The 24,259-nt window shown below is 44.6% G+C and overlaps 1 protein-coding gene across 1 annotated transcript in view; it reads left to right on the top strand.

Annotated features, from left to right (window-relative positions):
• LOC144695970 (keratinocyte-associated protein 3-like) overlaps window positions 1-22,699 on the top strand; it is a 41,979-nt gene extending 19,280 nt beyond the window's left edge. The window contains exons 2-6 of the mRNA XM_078567095.1: window positions 464-648; window positions 6,548-6,607; window positions 7,130-7,321; window positions 17,295-17,429; window positions 21,285-22,699. Coding sequence (XP_078423221.1) covers window positions 464-648; window positions 6,548-6,607; window positions 7,130-7,321; window positions 17,295-17,429; window positions 21,285-21,371 — 659 coding nt within the window. The 3' untranslated portion in view covers window positions 21,372-22,699. The remainder of the gene's footprint in view (window positions 1-463; window positions 649-6,547; window positions 6,608-7,129; window positions 7,322-17,294; window positions 17,430-21,284) is intronic.
• Window positions 22,700-24,259: the final 1,560 nt, after the last annotated feature.

The raw sequence follows: 24,259 nt of genomic DNA, 5'->3' as shown, positions 1-24,259 counted from the left end.
AGTCACCTTGTGATCCCACATAGAAAATATTAAACAATAATCTCCTATCAAGTAATCGTTTTTGAATGAAGTTTATTTTTCCTCCCTAGGAGAAATTTGCCAGCCTTGTCTCTACACATAGCAAAAAAAAAAAGTCTCACAGTTGATGAAAGCTGCAAAGTAAAATATTTTTTTCAGTCTGGGAGCTGAGTGTAGGCAGTTGATGAAATTAAATTTCAGCATTGCTCCCCAGACTTACCTTCTCATTAAGTAACACACGGTCTTCTTCATTTAGCCATGTTATGGCGGAAGGTGGGTCAGCATTGTGTGATAGAAGATCATTTACGAATATGAATAAGAAAGGTCGTTTGGCTCCTCACATCACTGCATCCAAGTGCTTTTCAAAAGTGAGGAATGCCTAATGTGCGTACATTTCCTCATCGTTTTTACATTTCACAAGTATTTCCATTTCTTTGTGTTTCAGATAATCTGTTGGATAGAAAGCAGTTGATGAAAGTTGGAATCGCCTTAATTATAACTGGACATTTAAACTTCATTCTGGGAGCAGTTATCCACGGCACAGTCCTGCGACATGTCACTTTGCCAGGAGACGGCATTTCTGTTGAATATTCTGTAACCACCATTATGTCTGCAATCTCAGGAATACTGGTACTTATTAACTGGTACTATTAACTAGCTTTTCAAACATTTGGATGTGTTTTATTCAAACTTGAAGGAATATGCTTAGGCTTTAGAATGATGCTATATGCTATTATGACAGCCGATGGTAAGGGCTGAGTTGTTCAAATCTGAAGGAAACCTGAAACAACTGTCATAATCCATTTTTGCAATTTGTATGTTTCGAGATGCAGGCTTTGAATTCACTAGTAATAGGACCACCGAGTCTCCAGTGGTTTTTTATAAAACTAAATTAAACATTTATTAATATAAGAAAAATTGTAAGCACATACATATGTCTACAAAATTACCACTATGGTAACTACAAAAATCCCCTAATTAATCTGACTCCCAGTTACACCCTGTTAAGGCAACAATAAAACTCATAGATTTAAAAAGACTCCAGGCAAAGGACATTTGACCGTACGAATTCAAAATGAGGTTCCTTGCAGACACAGTTGCAGGCGCACAGGCTGGTTAGACCTTAAATGCCTCTGCCTTACACACACACAAACTCCTTTCGGCTTATACCTAGCTTCTCCTTTGAATGTAAATTTTCAACAAATGCAAATGTACCCCCTTAACATCTATGTTTTTAAACCTCCCCATGTTTATCTAATTACCATTTTAAACGTACTTCTTTCTATGCATCAAAGCATCCAGACTAGCTGGCTATAATCCAATTAATACATACACACATATAGACAGATACCACTAAACTCAATTTAAAAACAATAATTTCCAATAACATTATGGACATAATCTCTTCATGACAATGCTTCCAATTGACAAGCACTGGAGGGCTTTCAGTGATTCATGAGTTTCAAGTTCACCTGAAAGAAATGTTGGTTGTATTTCAAATTTGATGATAGAAAATGCAATCAGGACATGACTCCAGCAGTGACACTATGGACTAACCGATCTAATTTTTATTTTCCTCTGTGTCCTGATTTGCTTTACAACCTTGTTCTGTAACCTCCAGCCTCAAACAGACGCCAGAAAATGTTTAGGACTACATCACGTTATCTTCAAATTTATAGGCTGTATGTCCACCTACAATATGGAGGGAAACAAGAAGACAATAACACTACACTCTGTAAACACGCTCTCACCTAATGAGTCTCCACACCTGTAATTGAGTCCCATAAGATCTCTCTTGAATGTATTATTTAAATAGAATAATATGCAGTGACTGGTGGTTTATGAATACAAAATCACTCTCTTGCTACTAACATGACTCATTTCAGCTGCTAGGTTTCCCACGGTGTGCGAAACCAGGCCGGCCAGGGTTAAAACTGTTATATGTGAGGCATTCGGCATCATCATATTTAAATAACCACCTTGACTCCTGGGAGTGGCTTGATTACCCATCGCCTGTCCTGACTCAGTGAAAACCAGAAGTGGATGAATTGGAGTTGGGTTTGAGATTTTTAAATTTTAGTATTTTTTTGCCATCAAAATTAAACCATTAAAATCGATGAAGGTGGTGAATAACTACAGTGGGAATCTCCTCAAAAATAACTCTTGAAATTTTACCCTGAATCCTCTAGACAATTGCTCAAAAGCTCCAGGGGCAGAATTTTTCGCTTGGCAGGTGGGCGCGTGCCTGACCCACTCCAGCAAAAAATGACGCATGTTGATGTCGGCCGAGTGTGCTGATGTCAACGTGCACTCTCGCAATATTTCTCTAGGTGGGTGTGCGAGGGAGACGGAGTCGCACCCACCATTAATTAAGAGGCCAGTTAAGGCCCTTAACATAACCAATTGTCTCCGAGTTTACGTAGCCCGTGCGAATTTTCAGCTGTCGCATGGGCAAGACGGACAGGCCACAATTTGCAAAAGCTCCTCCATGGGAAAGATAAGAAGGGTCAGCAGCATTGTCAATGTGAGTGGTAAGGAGTTTTGGAGATCATGTGCTGCTGGTTGATTTTGTGAACTGGACAGCTCCATCTCCTTCAGAGCTGCATTCTGGGCATTTCTAGGCTTCAATTCAGGACTCATTGGTGTCTTCCAGGCCCCTGGAGGATTCACACTGTGTGTGCACTTCCAGGTGTCAGACAGCCTTCCATAACCCTGGTAATGGGGATTGGGGTCTCCGCTGGAGGCACCTTCTCTGAGGAGAAAGAGAGGGGCAGAAGGGAGAGGAGGCCAGGTGTCCCTGTGCAGCTACCTGGGGAACGGCCTGTGGGAGGAGAGGCGCAGGCACAAGGGGGGCAGGGCCAGCTGACTGTGCAAGGCAGAAAGGGCCACAGAAGACGCCACTATCCTGCTGCCAGGGTTCACAGGCAGCGATGCAGCTACCTCAAAATGTCCGAGGTGCAATGCTGAAGGAGGCTCCGTCTCTCAAGGGAGACAGTGACCTCCATCTGTCAGACGATCGGCCCTGAGCTCTGTGTCAACTGTATGGGTGGACACCCCATGCCAGTAGCTCTGAAGGTCACAGTGGCCCTCAACCTATATGCCTCCAGCTCTTTCCAGGGCTCAGTGGGCTTCCTGTGTGGAGTCTCCAAAGCTGTGTCACACTGGCGATAGAAGCTCTGTTCAGGTGGGCACTGACTGTCATTCGTTACCGTACGGATGAGGCCAGCCAGGCCGAGTGAGCCAGAGGCTTTGCAGCAATTGCTGGCTTCCCCCGTGTCCAGGGTGCCATAGACCAGGTGAGCCTGGTGCCTTCGTCAACAGGAAGGGATTCCACTCCATGAACGTGCAGATAGTGTGTGACCATAGGATGCATATTCTGCAAGTCTGTGCAAGGTACCCAGGCAGCTCCCATGATGCTTACATCCTCAGACACTCCCAGGTGCCGAGGCTCTTCAGTGCTCCAGCCCGACTGGACGGATGGCTGCTGGGTGACAAGGGCTATTCCCTGAAAAGGTGGCTCATGAAGCCTCTCGGCCACCCAAGAACAGAGGCCGAGCAGCGGTACAATAGAAGCCACGCCTCCACAAGGGCAGCTGTAGAGAGAACCATAGATCTTCTTGAGATGCACTTCCGATGCCTGGACTGTTCATGGGACCCCCCCAGAGTGTGTGTCACTGATAGTGGTTGCATGCTGCACTCTCCACAATCTGGCATTGGCAAGGGAGGACCCAGTAGAGGAAGAGGATGTTGACAGAGCTGCGCAGGCCACAGATGATGAGTCCAGTAGTGAATCCGAGGACGAGCACAGTTAGGAGAACTCTGAGGGCATGGACACTGACCTGGGTAACCTCCAGGGAGGTAGGGATACCTGGGATGCTTTGATCCAAAGCTCCTTCAGTTAGCCTACCAAATAAGAACCGCCAACACATGCCAGGGCTGCAGGCTCCATACTCGATCCCAGAGAGGAGCATCTCCTTGGTCAACAACATGCACTCTGTGCCTGTGCAATAAAGTTTCAGGCTACACATGCCCATCATTACATAATGGCTTACCCTGCACCTACAGAACAAATGAAGCATACAGAGGCCAATATCACAAAATAACATTTAATTATGCATGTGAAACATTAACCGGTGTTCTTAATCACACCATTAAAAAAGTTAAAGCACAATGAGGGAACGATATATCACCCACGCTAAGGCTTTCTTGTGCTTAAGGCGCTTTACATTTATGTTTACGGGTGCTACATCGGGGTGCTCCTCCCTCGCTGGCAGCAACATTGGAGACAGGCTGCTCACTCTGCTGTCTTGTTGGCCTTGATGACCTTGGCGGTCGTCCTCTGACCAGTGGAGCCTGTGAAGGCCCAGCCTGGGAGGGAGCAGCCAGTGCCACGGTTGGCATCTCCCCAGTCGCCGCAGCCTCATCAGACTAGCAGAGGGGCGGAGGATCTGCTGTCATTATCCAGAGTGCCCTGAGAGGAGCCCGCAGAGATGACAGGCAGCTTGTGCGCCAACGTGAGGTCACTTTGGACCTCCCTGCTCACCATTGATGGATGGGCACCGAGCTAGGATACTGGGTGCCCCATCCATCACCCACGCTGACAGTGACCACCTGAGGTCATTGCCGGTGTGAGAGTTTGCAGACCCGAGCGCAACCCCAGGAATCCCTGATTGAGTCCTTGGAGTAGCCTCTCCATGAGAGTCGCCACCTTCTCCATGGAGGAGGCACTATGCTCGGCCATGAGGGTCAATGCAGTGGTCATGCTCTGCAGGGACTCCTCCCAAACGGAGGCCATGGCACGCATTCCCTCATGTATCTCCGTCAGATCCTCCCACACACCCTGCTGGACCTCCAGGATCTGCTGCCTCAGGGACGACTCCAGAGGCCCATCATCAGCCACCGACTGAGCATTGTCCTGGTGTCTAGTAGTCCTCCGACTGCCAGCGCCCTGGGCACCCTCTGCCTCTGCCTGTACCTCAAGCGAGTGTGAAGTGCCCTCACCAATGTGCATTGAGATACTAGACGGTGATCTTATGCTCACCGAGGTGCTGGTATCTGCGCTGGTGCCTGCTTGACAGAGAGGGGGTGATGCAGGTGCGTGCTCAGCATGGTAGTCCTCCGGGGTCAGGGGTGGGCCTTCAGGGTCCTCATTGCGACCGCCTGCTGGTGAGCCTTAAAAAGGAGAAGAAGGACATGTCATTAGTTTAAGTCATGATGCTGTCACTGTGCATGCCAGGCACCCTGGTAAGACAGCAGATATCTGCATAATGGTGCCCCCATCTTTTGATTATCAATGGGGACTCCAGTTTTGAGGCTCACATCAATATAGAGAAAACACTACAATGCTTGCAATAGCTGACATTCTCACCTTGGTGCACTGCACTCTTACCTTCGTCTGGCACCCCAACCTCACCGCGGCTGGTTGACCATGGTGCCTCTCCAGCTCCAGTGCCTCCTGCTCATAGCTTGTCAGGATTAGGAGGTGTGGGGGGCCCCCGCCAGTCCACGACCCCTCAATATTGTTATGGGATGTCTTCTCATGAAAGGATAAAGGAGCATTGATTAGTGCACCCTGTACCTGCAACGCCATTGCAGCCTGGCCATCCCCAGCTGAGGAACACTTGGCAGGGCTCAGCCAATTCGTGGCCCTTGAGCCGCAAGGCACTCAGTCCAAGAAGCCAGGACTCACCCTCATGGCCAGCTCCGGCGTCATTGACAGTTACCACTCTCACTCTAATGCCCCTCAGGTCCACGGGGGAGGTGGCCAGCCCTTAACTGTTCTGCACACTAACCTATGCCAACATGGTACTCACCCTTCCCGATCACAGCAAATCGTTGAAGCGCTTCCGGCACTATACCCACGTGCGCCTCACCAAGTCATGGCTGCTCACCCTGGATGCCACCTCCTCCCAGGCCTTTTTGGTGAGGTGCGGGGGCCTCCTCCTGCCTCTGGGGACAAGGGCTTCCCTCCCGGCTCCCACCACTGCCAGAAGGGCAACGAGGCACTCATCAGAGAAACTCGGGACCAATCGCCCCGCCGACCTGCCCTCTCACCTGCCGCGTCCAACTGCACTGGAATCCATCGGGACTTCAGCGTCCTTCCATGGCAGCCTTCCAGAGGCTGCCTGGGCCACTTTTGAATCGACCGTTGGGTCGTCATTGGACCCAGTGGACATCATACCTCTACCCGCCCCTTCTCAGAGCTTCCCCAGCCGTCTTTCATGCTGGGTGGTCTTAATTGGCCCGCCGGTGTGAAATAGCGGTGCCGTGCCTGTCGCGGGCGGCGGGCGGCTTTCCGACTGCCCCCTGCCTGAGCCCGCTCGCCAAGGGTAAAATTCTGCCCCAGGATATGGATTCAACAGATGCTTCATCTCTCACCTGATCGTATTCCACAATTATTGTTCTCATTACAAATTAACCAGTCTAAGTGGTTTCTTTTCTGCAATTCATGAAATTGTTTAATGCTGCCAACACAGAGTTCTAACCAACAGGTGATGGCTGTAAATTCACTTCTAAATCTGTATTTCAGACTATTTGTAGTGGGATTGCAGTGATTGTATTATCGGGGAACATGCCTCGTACAATACTGGTAAGTAGAATTGGTTCATTTTATGCGTCTCATTTAGTACTGTATTAATATCACTTTTCCAACAACAGCTAACACTTATGCAGCAACTTTAATAAAGTGGAATAACCCTTTACAAGGGAGAATTGGACACTGAACAGGCAAGAGAAATTAAAAGAGGGGAGTAAAGGATGAACAAAGAGAGAGTTTTTGAGATTTTTTTTTCAGGCGGAAAGAAAAGTAGCAAGGTGCTGGATATTAACAAGAGAATTCCAGAGTGCAGGAGCGAAGATGGTGCCACTGATGCTAGATTAGAGGGACAGGGAATGAGATGACTGGAGCAAGGAGTACAGACTATCAAAGCTGAGATATTAGATTGGAGAAATTTGTGGAGATGAGATTGCATGTTGCTGCAGAGGGCTTTGCAAACAAAGATGAGGATGATTCAAGAAGAAAAGCGAAAGTGTTTTTTTTTTTACTTTTAACGCGTTCCTCTGTACAGCAACAAAAAACGTTTAAAGAATGTCTTTTTGTTTAATCATGCAGCAATACATAGTGTTCACAAGTAGTATGTTCAATTCCTTCGTCTCCATGGCCTGCATGCTTGGTCTGGGAATCTCAGTGGTGGTGACCATTGGAAATGGTGGAAGAACGTTGCTGACAGTTTGTCATCTCAGCTCCACTAAGGATGTTTTACAAGTAACACACGAATGTCCATTTGACCCAACAAGAATCTACGTAAGTTGAAAATACACATGCTAAGAATGCCTGCTGTGTATTTGCTAATTGATGTGAACCCATTTACAATTTATTCCTATTCATTTAAAACAAATTTGCTCAAAATATTGGAATTATCCAGTACTATGAATTCTACAACTTTAATAAAACAGCACAGGGCATGTTTTGATCTATGCTGAGCTCATTGTTCTCGGGCAGCGAGTTTGCAATTTCAGTTCAACCGAACAGATCATTTGGTGAAAGCAACTTCAAATTAAAAATGGATTGGCATGTTAGTTTCATTGGTTGCGATTCGCAGTGTGAAACTTTGTGGAAATGCATTCATGTTCCTATTGTATTCATATTTATGCAACATTGTGTAGCAGCAGTTTACTGTGTAATAAATGGACTGAAGCAGATGCAGTGTAGTTGTCCACTCTGCAACAGATTTTGAAAGCCACTCTCAAACTCTTCAATTCTCTATACAAGGCCTGTCCTTGAATGTTGCCAAAACAAAACTCGTATCAGTCCACACCTGGTCAGCCAAATATTTATACCTTCCACCCATGTTGAAGGAGAGACTCTGGAATATGTTGAGTACTTCCCATAGCTTGGCAAACACCTCTCTCAAAGTGCCACCATTGACCAGGAGATCAACACTGTATCAGCTGTGCCAGTCCAACCTTCTACAAACTGCAGTAACAAGTGTTTGACAACAACGGCCCCTGCAAGTCAACAAAAGTCCTAATATACAGAGCAGTTGTCGTCACCGCATTCCTGTACTGCAGTGAGATCTGGACTGTATATTAGTGACACATAAGAGTGCTAGAAAAATTCTAACATTAATAACTCTGTAGCATCCTCCAGAACAAACACTAGTGTCCTCCTTGAAGCCAGCTCCCCAAGCATTCAGGTAAAACTCCTGTAAAATCAGTGGCCACAAAGTGTCTCGCCGCCATGTTCTGTTTTTCCAACTCTCAAATTTCGTGGGTGGACAAAGAAAAAGTTTCAAAGATATTCTGAAGCTCTCCTTGAAGAACGGCAGCATTGAAATTAATGGCTGGTGCTTGCCTCCAATTGTTCAAAATGGCGACCACCTGTCCATCAATCTGCATCATTCTTTGAGTCGCAATGTCTTAATGGTGAGGCAGAGAAGAAAGAAAAGGATGCAAATCCTGAACTCCAGATCCCACTACCTCATGGGACATCCTGCCACATGCGCCCAAAGATCTGAGAGTTGAGAATCAGTCTACTCAGTCGCATGAAGATCCCTGGCAGAAACTTGCAAGCCTGAGTAGATGTCATCCTTGAAATGAGGGACAGCTAACAAAGCCGAAAGGCACTATATAAATACAAATTGTTGTTGTTGCTTGTGCAGAAATTGGATTCAGTTTGTGTTTTAGTAATCTCCTTTATTCAAACTCACCTGTCTGAACTGACCAGCAGGTGATGTTAACCTGCATAAAGTGATCTGGTGACAAAGGAGGGTGACTACTGACACACATGTTCAGAATTAGCAGTTAATCCTGGGAGGGAAGCAGAGGTGTTGAAGAAAATAATTGGCAAAGAACAAAGAAAAAAATCACGAAGGGAGAGACTGTGACACATTGTCAGAGCTGAATGGGAACAAATAACACTGCTTTGTTTGGAGACAGCTTCTCTAAGGCTGCCAGGTACCTTATCGTTAATGAATCTGTCTCACTGCTGGTTGTGAAGTGCTGTTCGGTTGTAGCTCGATTCTCTCCCTGTCTCACACATCATGTTTGTGCTTCTATTCTGTTTGATCTTCCTGTCTTGCCTGCTCCACTGAGAATCGATTAATGACAATGATTTTAGGTAATTCATTTCAGTTAACGATGTCTGAATGCAGAGAGGACCCAACAATAATCCAACCTTATGTTGCTCAATGCTGACACCAGTGACTCCTTTTCTGTCTTGGTTTTTCCTTTCTGTCATGTCGTTTTTCCCTTTTCCATATTTTCTCCATCTACCTCCATTTTCCAAGGGCTGAAAATGCCTAATTGTCAGCAAAAGTGGTTTTCCTGTAGGTCACAAAAATGCAACAATTCTTTGTGCATGGACTTGAGTGGTGAGTATCAGAAGGGCTGTTCAACCTCATACACCACCACAACAACAACTTCCATTTGTATTGCATTTGTTTAATGTAGTAAAACTTCCCAAGGAGTTCCCGAGAAGTTACCAAACACCATGTGCTGTGGGGTTGTATGCAGTTCCTGGAGACGATTGCTTGAATTCCCCTGTCAATCACACTTGGAGCTTAGTTGCTGCTAAGGTACATGGGTGTACAGCAGAGCAGGAGTTAACCACGCAGCACATGTTCCGTTATAAATACTATGCACGCGGCCACGCAAAAATAAATGTCATGCGACCACATGTGAGAAAACTGGCTGGGTACACCAACCAAATTTTAAAGGGAACATTGACCTGGACACCATGACTAGGGTTGATTTTACACATTCTGTTTATGTTATCCTCCTCTCGCAGCAATTTATGGAGAAATCACCAGGCTTATATCAGGTGAAATAGTTTTGGTTTCTAGTTTGTAGAACTTTTTTTTTAAGTAGACCTTAAAAACTACTTGCAGGAGCATGGTGTTAAAATACACTCTGCCCAGTAAAATAGAGTTTGTTTACTGTAAAATAGCTTGCTGGAAGTCCCACCCTGCTTCCAACTCCAAGCCGACACAGTGACGGGATGCTGAGAAATAGGGCAGAATTTAATGCCCTCCCCTGAGGTGTGTTTGATAGTGGGGTGGCATTTAATCAGGTGGGAGGGTGGCGGATAGGAACCCTGCCACCTTCCTGCCTCTGCCCTGATTAAGTGCAGAGTGGGAAAGCTCGTGGGCGGCCTTCCTGCCCCACCACCGAGCGAGGCCATTAATGGGTAATTAGAGTCCAAGTAAGGACCTTGTCCTGCCGCCACTGGCGTTCACCCAGTGGCGGGCGACTCACCATGCAAGGACCCCAAAATACAAACCCACTCGAGGTTGCTTACGGGCTCCCGGGTGGGGGAGCGGGATGGGCAGGAAATCCCCCGTTCAAAGGCACTCGGTGCGCGCCCCCCCCCCCCCACCCCCCCCCCCCCCCCCCGCCCCACCCCCCCACCCGCTCCCCTGCCACCACCACCACCACCTGTGTGTAGCCTGGGTCGCTAGGCAATCCTGGGCCTCTGGTGGGTGCATTGCCTACAGCATCCGCCACTCCTAATGACACTGCCAAGCCATGCACAGTTGCCGGTCTCTGATTGGCTGGCAGCTCTTGAAGGGGGGGGGGGGGGCGGCGGGCGTGATCTCCACCTCCCAGGGAAGGCCCACTGCTGCCCAGTTAAGTATGGTGGCACTTAATACCAGCGGGCCTTCCTGAAAGGAGGTGACGTGTCAGTAGGAGAATGTTTGAGGGTCAGTGATCATTGTATCATAAGGCTTAGACTGACTATGGAAAAGGACAAAGAACAATTCAGAATAAAAATTATAACGGGGGGAAAGCAGGTTTCAGTGGGGTAAGGACAAACCTGGGCTGAATAAATTGGAATCAAAGGTTAACAGGAAAAACAGTAGCTGAACAATAGGCTACCTTCAAAAATGAGAGAGTTCAGGCACAATTAAGGCATATTCCTTGAAAGGGAAAGGTAGGGCAAACAAATCCAGAGCTTCCTGGATGACAAAAGAGATAGAAATTAAGATAAAGAAGAAAAAGTGTGCTTATGAACGATGTCAAGTAGAAAATAGAATTGAGAACCAGGTCATATATAGAGGGTTCAGAGGGGAGGTGAAAAAGCAAATAAGAGAAGCAAAGAGGAAGTATGAAAAGGCACTGGCAGGTAACATAAAAGGGAATCCCAAAGTCTTCTATCGGCATATAAATAACAAAAAGAGGAGTAGGGCCAATTAGACCAAAAAGGGGGTTTACACATGGAGGCAGAATACTTTGCATCTCTTTTTACTAAGGAAGAAGATGCTACTCAGGCCGTGGTGAAAGAGAAGGCAGTTCAGACACCAGAAGGGTTTAAACTTGATAAGGAGGTGGCATTGGATAGGCTATATGTACGTAAAGTTGATAAGGCACCAGGACCGGATGAGATGCATCCAAGGATACTGAGAGAGGTGAGAGGTGGAAATCGCAGAGGCACTGGCCATAATTTTTCAGTCTTCCTTATATGGTGCCAGAAGGCTGGAGAATTGCAAATGCTGCACCCTTGTTCAAAAAAAGGTGTGAAGATAAGCCCAGCCACTAAACGCTGGTCAATTTACCTTTGGTGGCGTGGGGGGTGGGGGGGAGAGATCTTCTAGAAACAATAATTCGGGACAAAATTAAGTCACATGGACAAATGTGGGTTTATTAAAGAAAGCCAGCATGGATTTGTTAAGTGAAAATTGTGTTTAACTAACTTGCTGATGTATTTTTGAAGAGATAGCAGAGAGGGTTGATGTGGTGTATATGGACTTCCAAAAAACAGTTTGGAATCCAATGCCAACAACAGACTTATGTAAAAATTTATAGGCTTTGGAATAAAAGGGACAATAGCAACATGGGTAGGTAATTGGCTGAGTGACAGAAAATAGAATAGTGGTTGGTGGATTTTTTTTGGGCTGGCGGAAGGTTTGTAATGGAGTTCTCGAGGGGTCAGTGCTGGGACCTTTGCTCTTCCTGATGTATAAAAATAGATCTTGGTGTACAGGGCACAATTTCAAAATTTGAGGATGATGCAAAACTTGGAGGCATTGTGAACTGTGGAGAAGATAGTGTAGAACTTCAAAAAGACATAGACAAGTTAGTGGAATGGGCGGACAAGTGGCAGATGAAGTTCAATGCGGAAATGTGAGATCATTCATTTTGGTAGGAAAAACATGCAGACACAATACAAAATAAAGGATACAAATCTAAAGGGGGTGCAGAAGCAGAGGGACCTGGGTGTATATGCACATAAGCCATTCAAGGTGGCAGGACAGGTTGAGAGAGCAGTTAAGAAAGCTTACAGTTTCCTAGGCTTTTTTAATAGGGTCATAAAGTACAAGAGCAAGGAGGTTATGTTCAGCTTATATAAGACACTAATTTGGCTTCAGCTGGAGTACTGTGTATAGTCCTGGGCGCCGCACTTCAGAAGGGTGTGAAAGGATTGGAGACAGTGCAGAAAAGGTTTACCAGAATGGTTCCAGGAATGAGGAAATTCAATTTTGAAGATAAATTGGAGAAGTTAGGACTGTTTCCCTTGGAGAAAAGAAGCTGAGAGGAGATCTGATGGAGGTATTCAAAATCATGAGGGATTTGGACAGAGAAGACAAGGAGAAACTGTTCCCCCTCATGAAAGGGTTATGGGGTAAAGGCAGGAAAGTGTAATTGAGGATTATCGGATCAGCCATGATCTCATTGAATGGCAGAGCAGACTTGATGGGTCAAATGGCCTAATTGTGCTCCTACGTCTTATGTTCTTAATGATCGAGAACAAGAGGGCACAGATTTAATGTAACTGGCAAAAGAAGCAAAAGTGATATGAGAAAACACTCAACACAGTGAATGGTTAAGCTCTGGAATGCACTGTCTGAGAGTGTGGTGGAGGCAGGTTCAATCGAGGTATTCAAAAGGGAATTAGACTGTTATTTGAAAAGAACAATGTGTAGGATTGCAGGGTGAAAGGCAGGAGAATGGCGCTAAGTGAAATGCTCATTCGGAGAGCCAATGCAGATCAGGTGATATAGTTGGAGAATTTCTCACAAGCATACATGGCTACAAGATAATTGCATACCTCATTTCTGTGTCAGATAGCGCCCGAGACTGGTAATAGACTGGTCAACGGCACCTATTCAGTTGCTCTTGAAACAGGAGTGCCCCATTCCTGTAGATGAGGCATCTGCTGCGATTGTGGTCGGTAAGAATGGGTCGTAGTGAGCCAGGATATCTGGTGAGAGCAGCATGTCTTTAATCTGTCAGAATGCTTGCTCCTGGTGTGCATCTCAGCATCATGCTTGGGCCTTCTTCAATAATTTTGCCAGCTGATTTACCATACCCAGGAATCGTTGAGGATCTGGACTGGATGATGGGATCAGAAATTCACTGATGGCCCTAGGTTTTGTGAAGGGGAGGTCATGTCTCACTAACTTGACTGAGTTTTTCGAGGAAGTGACAAAGATGATCGACGATGGAAGGGCAGTGGAGGTTATATACAGGGATTTCAGTAAAGCCTTTGACAAGGTCCCTCATGGCAGAATGGTACAGAAGGTAAAGTCGTACGGGATCAGAGGTGAGCTGGCAGGATGGATACAGTATTGGCTTGGTCATAGAAAACAGAGGGTAGCAGTGGGAGGGTGCTTTTCTGAATGGAGAGCTGTGACTAGTGGAGTTCCGCAGGGATCAGTGCTGGGACCTTTGCTGTTCGTGGTATACATAAATGATTTGGATGAAAATGTAACTGGGATAATTAGTAAGTTTGCAGACGACACTAAGGTTGGAGGAGTTGCAGATAGTGAAGAGGATTGTCAAAGGATACAACGGGATATAGATCAGTTGGAGACTTGGGCAGAGAAATGGCAGATGGAGTTTAATCCGGACAAATGCGAGGTAATGCATTTTGGAAGGTCTAATACAGGCAAGAATTATACAGTAAATGGCAGAACCCTTAAGTGCATCGACGGGCAGAGGGATCTTGGTGTACAGGTCCACAGGTCACTGAAAGTGGCAACGCAGGTGAATAAGGTAGTCAGGAAGGCACTGGCATGCTTGCCTTCATTGGCAGGGGTATTGAGTATAAAAGCTGGGAACTCATGCTGCAGCTGTATAGAACCTTGGTTAGGCCACACTTGGAATATTGCGTGCAATTCTGGTCACCACATTACCAGAAGGATATGGAGGCGTTGGAGAGGGTGCAGAGGAGGTTTACCAGGATGCTGCCTGGTCTGGAGGTTATTAGCTATGAGGAGAGGTTGGAGAAACTCGGATTGTTCTCACTAGAGTGACAGAGATTGAGGGGCGACTTGATAGAAGTTTACAAAATCATGAGTGGCATGGACAGAGTAGATAGTCAGAAGCTTTTTCCCAGGGTGGAAGAGTCAATTACAAGGGGACATAGATTTAAGGTGAGAGGAGAAAACTATAAAGGTGATGTGCGGGGCAAGTTTTTTACGCAGAGGGTAGTGAGTGTCTGGAATTCGCTGCCGGAGGAGGTGGTGGAAGCAGGTACGATAGTGGTGTTTAAGAGGCAGCTTGACAAATACATGAATAGGATGGGAATAGAGGGATACGGACCTCGGAAGTGCAAAATGTTTTAGTTGACGGGCAATATGATCGGCGCAGGCTTGGAGGGCTGAAGGGCCTGTTCCTGTGCTGTACTTGTTCTTTGTTCTTAAGTGTCTCCAGGGCTCTATGACTTGTGCCACATTTGGCAGGAATTTTGCCAGCTGGTTTACCATACCCACGAATCATTGAGGACCTGGAATGGATGATGGGATCAGAAATTCACTGATGGCCCTTGTTTTTTGTGTGTCTGCCATTATGCCTTTGCTGCTCACAATGTGGCCTTACAATTGAATGGATGTTTTACAGAATTCACACTTATCATTAAGTGTCAGTCCTGCTTCCTGTAAGCAGTTCAAGACAGCTTTAAGTCTCAGGTTGTGTTCTTTGACAGTTGCTCCACGGACAAGGATATTACCCATGTGGCAGATTACGCCTTTAAGGCCTTGCAAGAGAGTGGACATTGGCTGAAAATTTCATGTGCCAAGATTATGCCAAATGGCAAATGATTAAAGCAAAATCTGCCAAAAGGGGTAATAACGGTTGTCAATAATTTAAATTTTTTTATCTAACGGTACCTGCCAAAAACCACTGTTAGCATTGAGTTTTGAGAAAGTTGTACTTTTGGAGAGCTTGGTCAAGCTGTTGTCCACTAGGAACAATAGGGTGGATTTCCCTCGCCATGATTTGTTGAGTTGAGCCAGGTTGACACAGGTGCAAAGGGATTTGTTTGGATTAGGAGCCAGAACCATCCTGGAGCACCACCATTCTATCGGATTAGTGAGGGGAGAGGTGATTCCCATCTTGGTCATGTTGTCAAGTTGCAGTTGGACATGTTTCATGAATGGATGTGAAATCTTTCTTGATGTGAAAAACCATACAGGTTTGGCATCTATTCTTAGCGTTATGCTGTATTCAGTCTTCAGTCAACCAGCCCAGTGAATTGTTTTAGAAAATCCTTTTTGAAGTCAAACTCAGATCCTTGCTGGTTGGTCACCTTGATCTTTTGGGTGAGGTTAAGGTCGACACAGGCTTTTCGGACTCAGAAGAGAAAATTCTTCATTGTGAAGCACATATGTTTCTTGTGTCTGTTTGTTCTTATATTGGAGCGTTGCTTGCAATGCACCTCTGACCTGGAGCATGATTCCTCCTGGGCCATATTACTGGGCTCTAGACGGCTGCAGGCACTGTTTTACTAGCAGTGTTTCTTTATGGGACAAGATTGTGATACTTGCTCCTGCATCCTGTTTGAAATTAGTGATCTGACTATTGACACAAATGTCTGCATTCCAGAAAGCATATCTTGGATCTTTGATCTGGTCCTTCCAAGTGCCCACATGAGCCTGGCGAGGTGAATTTGGAATCCATAGCTGTTTTAAGTTTGTATGAGGTTTGCCTGGATTTTTTAAACTTCAGTTGCAGTGATGGAGTTTTCCCGTGCTGATCAGACTTTTACTGATACCCGCTGCAGTCACTGACCCTCTTTGGCAGCCATTCCCAAACATCGCAGCATTTTGAAATTAGTCGCTGGGAGTAATGATGAAGCCCAGTTCACCGCTTTGCTCCCATTGCGGAATCGCTTTGAGCAGCCAGTGTTTTCTTTTGTTTGAATCGATACTATGCTGTCGCCATGTGTAATGGTGCCAACCTCGGACCCGGGCTGCAGGCTGTGTTGAAGCCTGCGCTCATTAAAATGGAATTTCTCCCAGTGCTGCCTGCTTACTGCACCGTTAATTTGAAGCTTTTAAACCTTTTTTCAAGGTTTGCTCATCCTTCCTTGATCATCACCAGGTTCCCTGACTCTGCTGCTGGATCAGAATTTTTCACAGGCCGCCACGTACTATGATGTGGCCCTTAGTAAAGCTGAACAGCTGAACCTCCACATCTTCTTCTATGGAGCTCTTTTGGTGGTTTTTCAACTGTCTTACTAAAGTCTTTAATTTTGGCGCCTGTTCTCTTGTCAGACTTGCAAACATTTTTAAAAGTTGATTTTTGGAGTTTTCGGGGCCCTGCACTGCCACCACCATGTTATATGTTGGTTGTCACTGGCTAAGGAACGGTTCCAGAGATATAGATATGTCTGAACAGTAACTGATTTATTGTAGGAACACAACTATTTACAAATGTACAAGACTATGGGTATTACTCAGTCTGAGCCATAAGCTTTCTCCTTCTAGACTCCTGGTCATGTGGCTCTCTCTTACATCATGTGGGTGGTACTATTTCTCCAGTCCCACACATTAACCCTTTCAACCCTGAACCTTGATACCACACTGGTGACTGGACCATCAGAGGTTTATGCCCTAAGCTCTGGAATTCCCTCCTTAAACCTCTCTGCCTCTCTAGTTCTTTAAGATGCTGCAGAAAGCCTACCTCTTTAACCAAGCTTTTGGTCACACATCCTAATATCTCCTTATGTGGGTTGGTGCGTATATTTGTCTGATAGCATAGACTTAAACTAAGCTCAGCAAGGAAATATGGTCTTCCTATCCTGCGAGTTCAGGGTGGAGGGAGGGCAAAAACTATCATCTAGCTCACTTATGTTTCAGTTTTCCCTTCTGTTGAACACACAGGCCCCAAGTGGAAAGAAAAAGATAGAAGTAAAGAGAGCAACATTAAGCCAGATACCACTTACACAGTCAATCTTAACTTGTGCAACTGCAACCTCTCAACATTTTATTTTGTAGCTGCGATTCAGCTAAGATATTAACAGGAGACAACATTTAATTTAATATTTTGTCTCCCAGGATACCACACTTGCGATGTGGATTCCATGTCTGGTACTGTCTGGTGTGGAGGCTTTCCTGTCTATTAGATGTTTTTTTGTCTCGATGAACTTACTGGGAGGCAAGAAGCAGCAACTCAAATATGACAGGAAACAGGTAAGAGAATCAAACAGTAAGGTCCTTCCAGTCTCACTCATTTGGAGTGAGCCTCACTTGATTTGAAAAGCAGCTGTGTACATTTCAATACTTTGATTGTTGTGAATCAAAAATCCTGCTCCTTCCCTGGTGTTGATCGTTCTGTGGTTGTTAAAAGGTTAGCACATGTTAACATAGTATAGAGTTTTAAAAAATTTATGTAGAACTAAATGTTTTAATTCGGTTAGATCACCATTATCTGGGGGTGAATTAACATAAAATTGTTTAGTGCTAAATTAAGTTAATTGTTCAAAATAAATGAGCACAGTCCTCCACCTTCAGATGGGTGTGTTTGCTTTATGTCTGACCTTTTTTCTGACACGTCCTACTTGGAGTTCTATCATGTGAGTCAACTGAAATAAAATGCCTCCTCTATAATATACTTAATAAAATGATTCTAAAGATAGCTAATGTTGAGTTAAAGGAATCTTCAATTAAATAAGACCAAAAAAATTAATGTATTAAACATTCATAAACAAAGCCATAAATAAGAATCTAAGCTATATCTGCAACTATATATCCTATGGGGAAGGAAACTCCTCCCAGTTTATCTTTTTTATTTTATCTTTTTTTTAATGTATTTCCAATTTTGCTCTTTTTTCTTTTCACTTCGCTCCCTTTTACTTTTCCAAGATTCTCATGCACTGTCATGCCTTTTTTCACTTCTCACGCTCAGGTACTCTAGCCCTTCCAATTCCCGACTCCAACCCTTCAGTACTCCACAACCTTCCTGCTTTCCTGCTGCCATCTCAGGCTTGACTCCATTAGATAAGTTGATACAGCATCTCTCTGTGCCTCTCTTGGCATCTTCCATGGGGTTCATCGAGGCACTCGGCGCTGGCTCATTACGAGCAGCAGCCCCAATTGCCCTATCCCACTCTTCGTCGACCGATCCACCCAGCCCACCCACTGCGAGCTAACCTTGCTAATCTTCCTGTCCAACTCACCTCTCCCACTGCTGGCCCTGTGGACTCTGCCAGAGGACCAGCTCTCACCATACTTCTAACCATCTCTGTCCAGAATGCCTGTTCACTGGTGAACATGGCCCTTACCACCATGAACTCTTATTGTAGATGATTGCATTGACATCATGGCCTTAGCAGAAACCCGGCTGAAGGGTGATGACACCTTCCCCCTAACTGAAGTCCATTCACCTGGCTACATCTTTCACTACTTGTCCCGTCAAGACCATCACAGTGGTGGTGTGATGCTTATCGCCAGATCACACCTTTCCTGACCCTCTACTCCTCTGGCACTTCCTCCTCCTTTGAGCATCTCACCTTGTTCCACCCATCTTACCTCTCTTTCAAAACCATACTTTTGTTCTGCCTTCCCAAATATGATCAAACATTTCTCACCAAGTAATCTTCATTGAAGTGGGTGATCAGCCAGGATTATGTTGAATGGTGGAGCAGGCTCGTTGAGCTGAATGGCCTACGCCTGCTCCAATGTTCTTATTTCTTTCCTCCCCAGCCTCTGCACTAAGCAAGTTCTCACACTCAACACAAAAACAGAATTACCTGGAAAAACTCAGCAGGTCTGGCAGCATCGGCGGAGAAGAAAAGAGTTGACGTTTTGAGTCCTCATGACCCTTCAGCAGAACTAGTCAAGTTAGGAGAGGGGTGAAATATAAGCTGGTTTAAGGTGGGGGGAGAGAAGTTGGGGGGGGAGGTGGTTGTAGGGACAAGCAAGCAGTGATAGGAGCAGATAATCAAAAGATGTCACAGACAAAAGGAACAAAGAGGTGTTAAAGGTGGTGATATTATCTAAGAGAATGTGCTAATTAAGAATGGATGGCAGGACACTCGAGGTACAGCTCTAGTGGGGGTGGAGTGGAAAGACTGACAGGGCATTACAGTTATAGATTTAAGAATGATGGAAATAGGTGGGAAAAGAAAAATCTATATAAATTATTGGAAAAAACAAAAGGGAGGGGGAAGAAACGGAAAGGGGGTGGGGGTGGGGGAGGGAGTTAAGATCTAAAGTTGTTGAATTCAATATTCAGCCCGGAAGGCTGTAAAGTGCCTAGTCGGAAGATGAGGTGCTGTTCCTCCAGTTTGCGTTGGGCTTCACTGGAACAATGCAGCAAGCCAAGGACAGACATGTAGGCAAGAGAGCAGGGTGGAGTGTTAAAATGGCAAGCGACAGGTTTGGGTCGTTCTTGCGGACAGACCGCAGGTGTTCTGCAAAGCGGTCGCCCAGTTTGTGTTTGGTCTCTCCAATGTAGAGGACACCGCATTGGGAGCAACGAATGCAGTAGACTAAGTTAGGGGAAATGCAAGTGAAATGCTGCTTCACTTGAAAGGAGTGTTTGGGCCCTTGGACAGTGAGGAGAGAGGAAGTGAAGGGGCAGGTGTTGCATCTTCTGCGTGGGCATGGGGAGGTGCCATAGGTGGGGGTTGAGGAGTAGGGGGTGATGGAGGAGTGGACCAGGGTGTCCCGGAGGGAACAATCCCTACGGAATGCAACCAGGGGGGTGAAGGGAAGATGTGTTTGGTGGTGGCATCATGCTGGAGTTGGTGGAAATGGCGGAGAATGATCCTTTTCATACTCGGTGATTTCAACCTCCATCTCAACTCATCATGTTCTCTCTCCTCTGAGTTCACTGCCCTCTTATCCTCCCTAAATCTCTCCCTCTATGTAAACTCCCCATCCCATATTCATGGCCTTTCCCTTGACCTTGTCATCTCATCTGGTCATGCTAGTGCTATTATATCAACTACAGATAATAATTCGGGCCCCACTCCAATACCTGGACACAGAGTCTAGGCTGACATTCCAATGAAGTGCTGAGGAAGCTCTGCATCATTGGAGGTGGTGCTATTCGGATGAGAACTGTTCTTTGATTAGTGCCTGTCAGAGTCGCAAGAACAGCGATTTGATACTTACTATAATTCTGCACTTCAAGCAAAAAATAATTTCTCCCGAAGGTATTTTAAGTGTGAAAATTAAAACAGTTTAAAAGACTTCAGTACAATTTAAAAGGTTCCTTTCTTTGGAGATGTAATCTCAGATGCATCGTGTTAATGTGGTAATTGAAATAATTTATAACACTCAAAAATTCAAAATGTCTATGCAAATCTATAACCATAAGAGAAAGCTGTCTCTGCTGTTCCTGTCCCAGTGCTTCTAGGAGGCAATGACATGATTATCTGGATTGAGGATACTCTGGTTTATTTGTTTAATAAATAAATATTTTTTTATTTTTAATAATAAAATTTCTTGTTTGAAAAAAATGTTATAAATACATGGTAATAAAGTGACCACATATAAACTTGCTAAAAGCAGTTTTCAAATTCAGAAAGCAATCAGGCACCAAACAGAGCACAAATAGGCTCACTGTCTCCTTTAAATATCAGTATCCTAAAAACAACGTCCACTCCCTATTTTATTTTCAGGCTCTGGCAATCCCACAAATGCAGTGACAGAAATATTCAAATAAAGCCAATTTGTTCAATCACACCAGGCGGCACCTTAACCTCAAAAAGGAGTGTCACTAATCTTAACGAAAATAAACCTTCACAAGACATGGCTGGGTATGCATCAGTACGTCCCTCTAAGCAAAATAAAATCTTAAATTACGTTTTAGCATATTGTATGTACAATATAAATTAGTATTAATATTTAATTCAATGAATTTTATATAATATAAAGCAAATATCTCATTGAAGAAAGTGGGAAACCCTTCCAGATGTGTAATCATTCCCAGTTCTACATCTTACTCAAGTTACTGTGTTGGGCTTAACCTATGAGTTCCATGCAGATAACTTGTCATGGATCACTTCTTACTGGGCTTGTCTTTTTGGTCTCTCTTAGGCCAGACAAAAAACTTTAGAAGAAATTCAGGAAGCGGATGAAGACAGTGAACTTCTGGAAGAAACTACAGTGAGATTCTGGGTGTAACTACAATCTACCCGATTGACTGATAAACAGCTGTGATAAGATAAAGCACACATTCCTGAAGTATAGGTCAAACATAGGACAGCTGGGATTTTCAGGCACTAATATATTCTCTAAAATTCATTCTATGCCTGCCTCAACAAGCACAATGGTAAAGATTTCACCGGAACGTGGAGATATTTTTAAATCTCATATTTGTTCTTGATATATTCAATTTTAATCTATACATTATTTTTCCATGAAATATGAAACACTTTAATGCAGCAAATTGTTGTGATGTGGATTGCACTGCCTGAAAGGGTGGTGGAAGCAGATTCCATAGTAACTTCCAAAAGAGAATTGGATAAAGACTTGAAAAACAAAATGCAAGGTTTTGGGGACAAGAGTGGGATTAATTGGGTAGCTCTTTTGAAGAGCTGGCTGTCATGAAAATATAATAATTTTAATATTATTGTAATTTATTGTAAAGGTAGGTTAATGATGGGGTTTGGATATTGTGTGTGTGTGTGCGCGTGTGGGATTTAATCAAATTGGAGACAGCTGGTCTGGGGCTTTGATGTATCAAAAAGAAACTAGGTTTGAAATGCTAAATACTTAAAGATGGCTGCAGTTTTAGAATGTGAGGTGTGGGGAAAATTTGCGTTTTTAGATAAATCAGAGTGGCATTTCGAAGAGGTGATAAGATGTTACACCCAGCCAGTAGAAGCCAAGCCAGTGTGTTTAATTTTCCCAAAGGCTACTAATAAAATTAGTACTATGAAAAGATTTATGAGAAAAATAAAGTTGCAAAAACATATAGGAACAATGGAATTTGCATTAAAAGGGAGAAACATGTATAAAGGAGATGAGATTATGGGCAAGGGGAGAAGGAATTCTAAGATCTAACACAAGTGTGAAAAGCCTCCAGCCTCTCTGCATCAAGTTGCCGTCTACAGGAACCAAAGCTGAGTAAACTCACTTTGATTATCATTGTCTAGGGTATTGTGTTGCTTTGCCTGGGTCTGTTTAAATCTATTTGTTTTTATTGTTGCTTTAACGGAGGTATAACTAGAAGCCAGATTATTTAGGAGTTATTATAGTAGTAATTTGTAGACCTATGTATGTGCTTAAAATCTTTACTTTTGTTAATAAATGTTTTATTTAGTTTTCTAAAACCTCTGAGGTCGTGGTAGTCTTATCACTTCTGAATTCAGGGCACGCAACTCAAAAATAAAATACAAACTGCAAAACAGCTGTGGCAGCAGTTGCACGTTTCCCTCTGGGATTTGAGCAGCTCGGCATTTACCATCCGCTGTACCATAACACTGGCATAAACATTATTGGTTGAACTACCTCCTTCTTTGTTGTATGATTTGATTATCCAGAAAAATGGACTTTGCAGAGCCCAACAGATTGCAAAGCTGACGGGGATTGTATTTTACCGCAGCAAAGTTTACAATCAGTGCATTAGAATTGATTCCAAACAAATGCTGAAGCAAAGCCTTTGTACAGTAATGCTAAACAACTCACTATTTTGTGGTACAAACGGTTAAAAGGGTGAGTCACCATTCGTGAAGGGGCAGGTCTGCACATGGCAATAACGTCACTTGCAAATGATGTAAGGTTCGTCAGTGGATTTGGAAACTAAATTATTCAATTTCCATTTTTCACTTGGTAGTCTTAATTGGTTGTTTTGTAGAATGCATTCTGTGATTCTGTCTGCTTTTGCAAAAGCAGGACAAATCCAATACGGTCAATTACTGCCCCATCAAGTCTACTTCGATTATCAGCAAAGTGATGGAAGATGTCATCGACCGTGCTATCAAGCGTCACATACACAGCCATAACCTGCTCACTGATGCTCAGTTTGGGTTCCACAGGGCCACTTCAGCCCCTGACCTCAATAAAGCCTTGGTCCAAACTTGGACAAAAGAGCTGAACTTGAGGTGAGGTGAGAGTGACTGCCCTTGGCATCAAGGCAGCATTTGACTTGAATGTAGCATCAAGGAACCCTAGCAAAATAAAGTCAATGGGAATCAGGGGAAACTCTCCACAGGTTGGAGCCATACCTATCACAAAGGAAGATGGTTGTGGTTGTTGCGGTTCAGTCATCTCAATCCCAGGACATTGCAGCAGAAATTCCTCAGGTTAGTATCCTAGGCCCACCTTCTTCAGCTGCTTCATCAATGACTGTCCTTCCATCATTAGGTCAGAAGTGTGGAGGTTCGCTGATATTTTAAAATGTTCAGCACCATTCACGATTCCTCAGATAGTGAAGCAGTCCGTATCCTTATGCAGCTGGACCTGGGTGACATTCAAGCTTGGGTTGATGAGTGCCACACAAGTGACAGGAAACAGCCATCTCCAACAAGAGAAAATCTAACCAACTCCCCATGACAATCGATGGCATTACCATTGGTCAATCCCCCACCACCAACATCCTGGAAGTTACCATTGACCAGAAACTGAACTGGACAAGACATATAAATACTGTGGCTACAACAGTAGGTCAAAGACTGGGAATTCTAGGGCGAGCAACTCACTTCCTGACTCCTCAAGGTCTGCCCACAATCTAAAAAGCACAAGTCAGGTGTGTGATTGAATACTCGCTACTTGCCTGGATGAGTTCAGCTCCAACAACACTCGAAGCTGGACACCATCTAGGACACAGCAGCTCACTTGATTGGCACATCATCCACCACCAATGACAGTGGCAGCAGTGTACCATTGTAGTAATTATGGTTTTATTTAGTGTGTAATGTACCTTTAAGAATAATACTTGTTAGGAGAGATCACATGATCTGTAGTAACCAATAGAAGAGTAGCATGGGCTACCTCAGCAGTCAGTGTAGCGCTAGAGTTGGAGTTGAAAGCACATGTGTAGTTGCTGCTGAGTACGTGTCTACAGATCA

The sequence above is a fragment of the Cetorhinus maximus genome, chromosome 21 (genome assembly GCF_964194155.1).
Source record: "Cetorhinus maximus chromosome 21, sCetMax3.hap1.1, whole genome shotgun sequence".
Taxonomy (NCBI): domain Eukaryota; kingdom Metazoa; phylum Chordata; class Chondrichthyes; order Lamniformes; family Cetorhinidae; genus Cetorhinus; species Cetorhinus maximus.
This window is presented reverse-complemented; position numbering and strand designations above follow the sequence as displayed.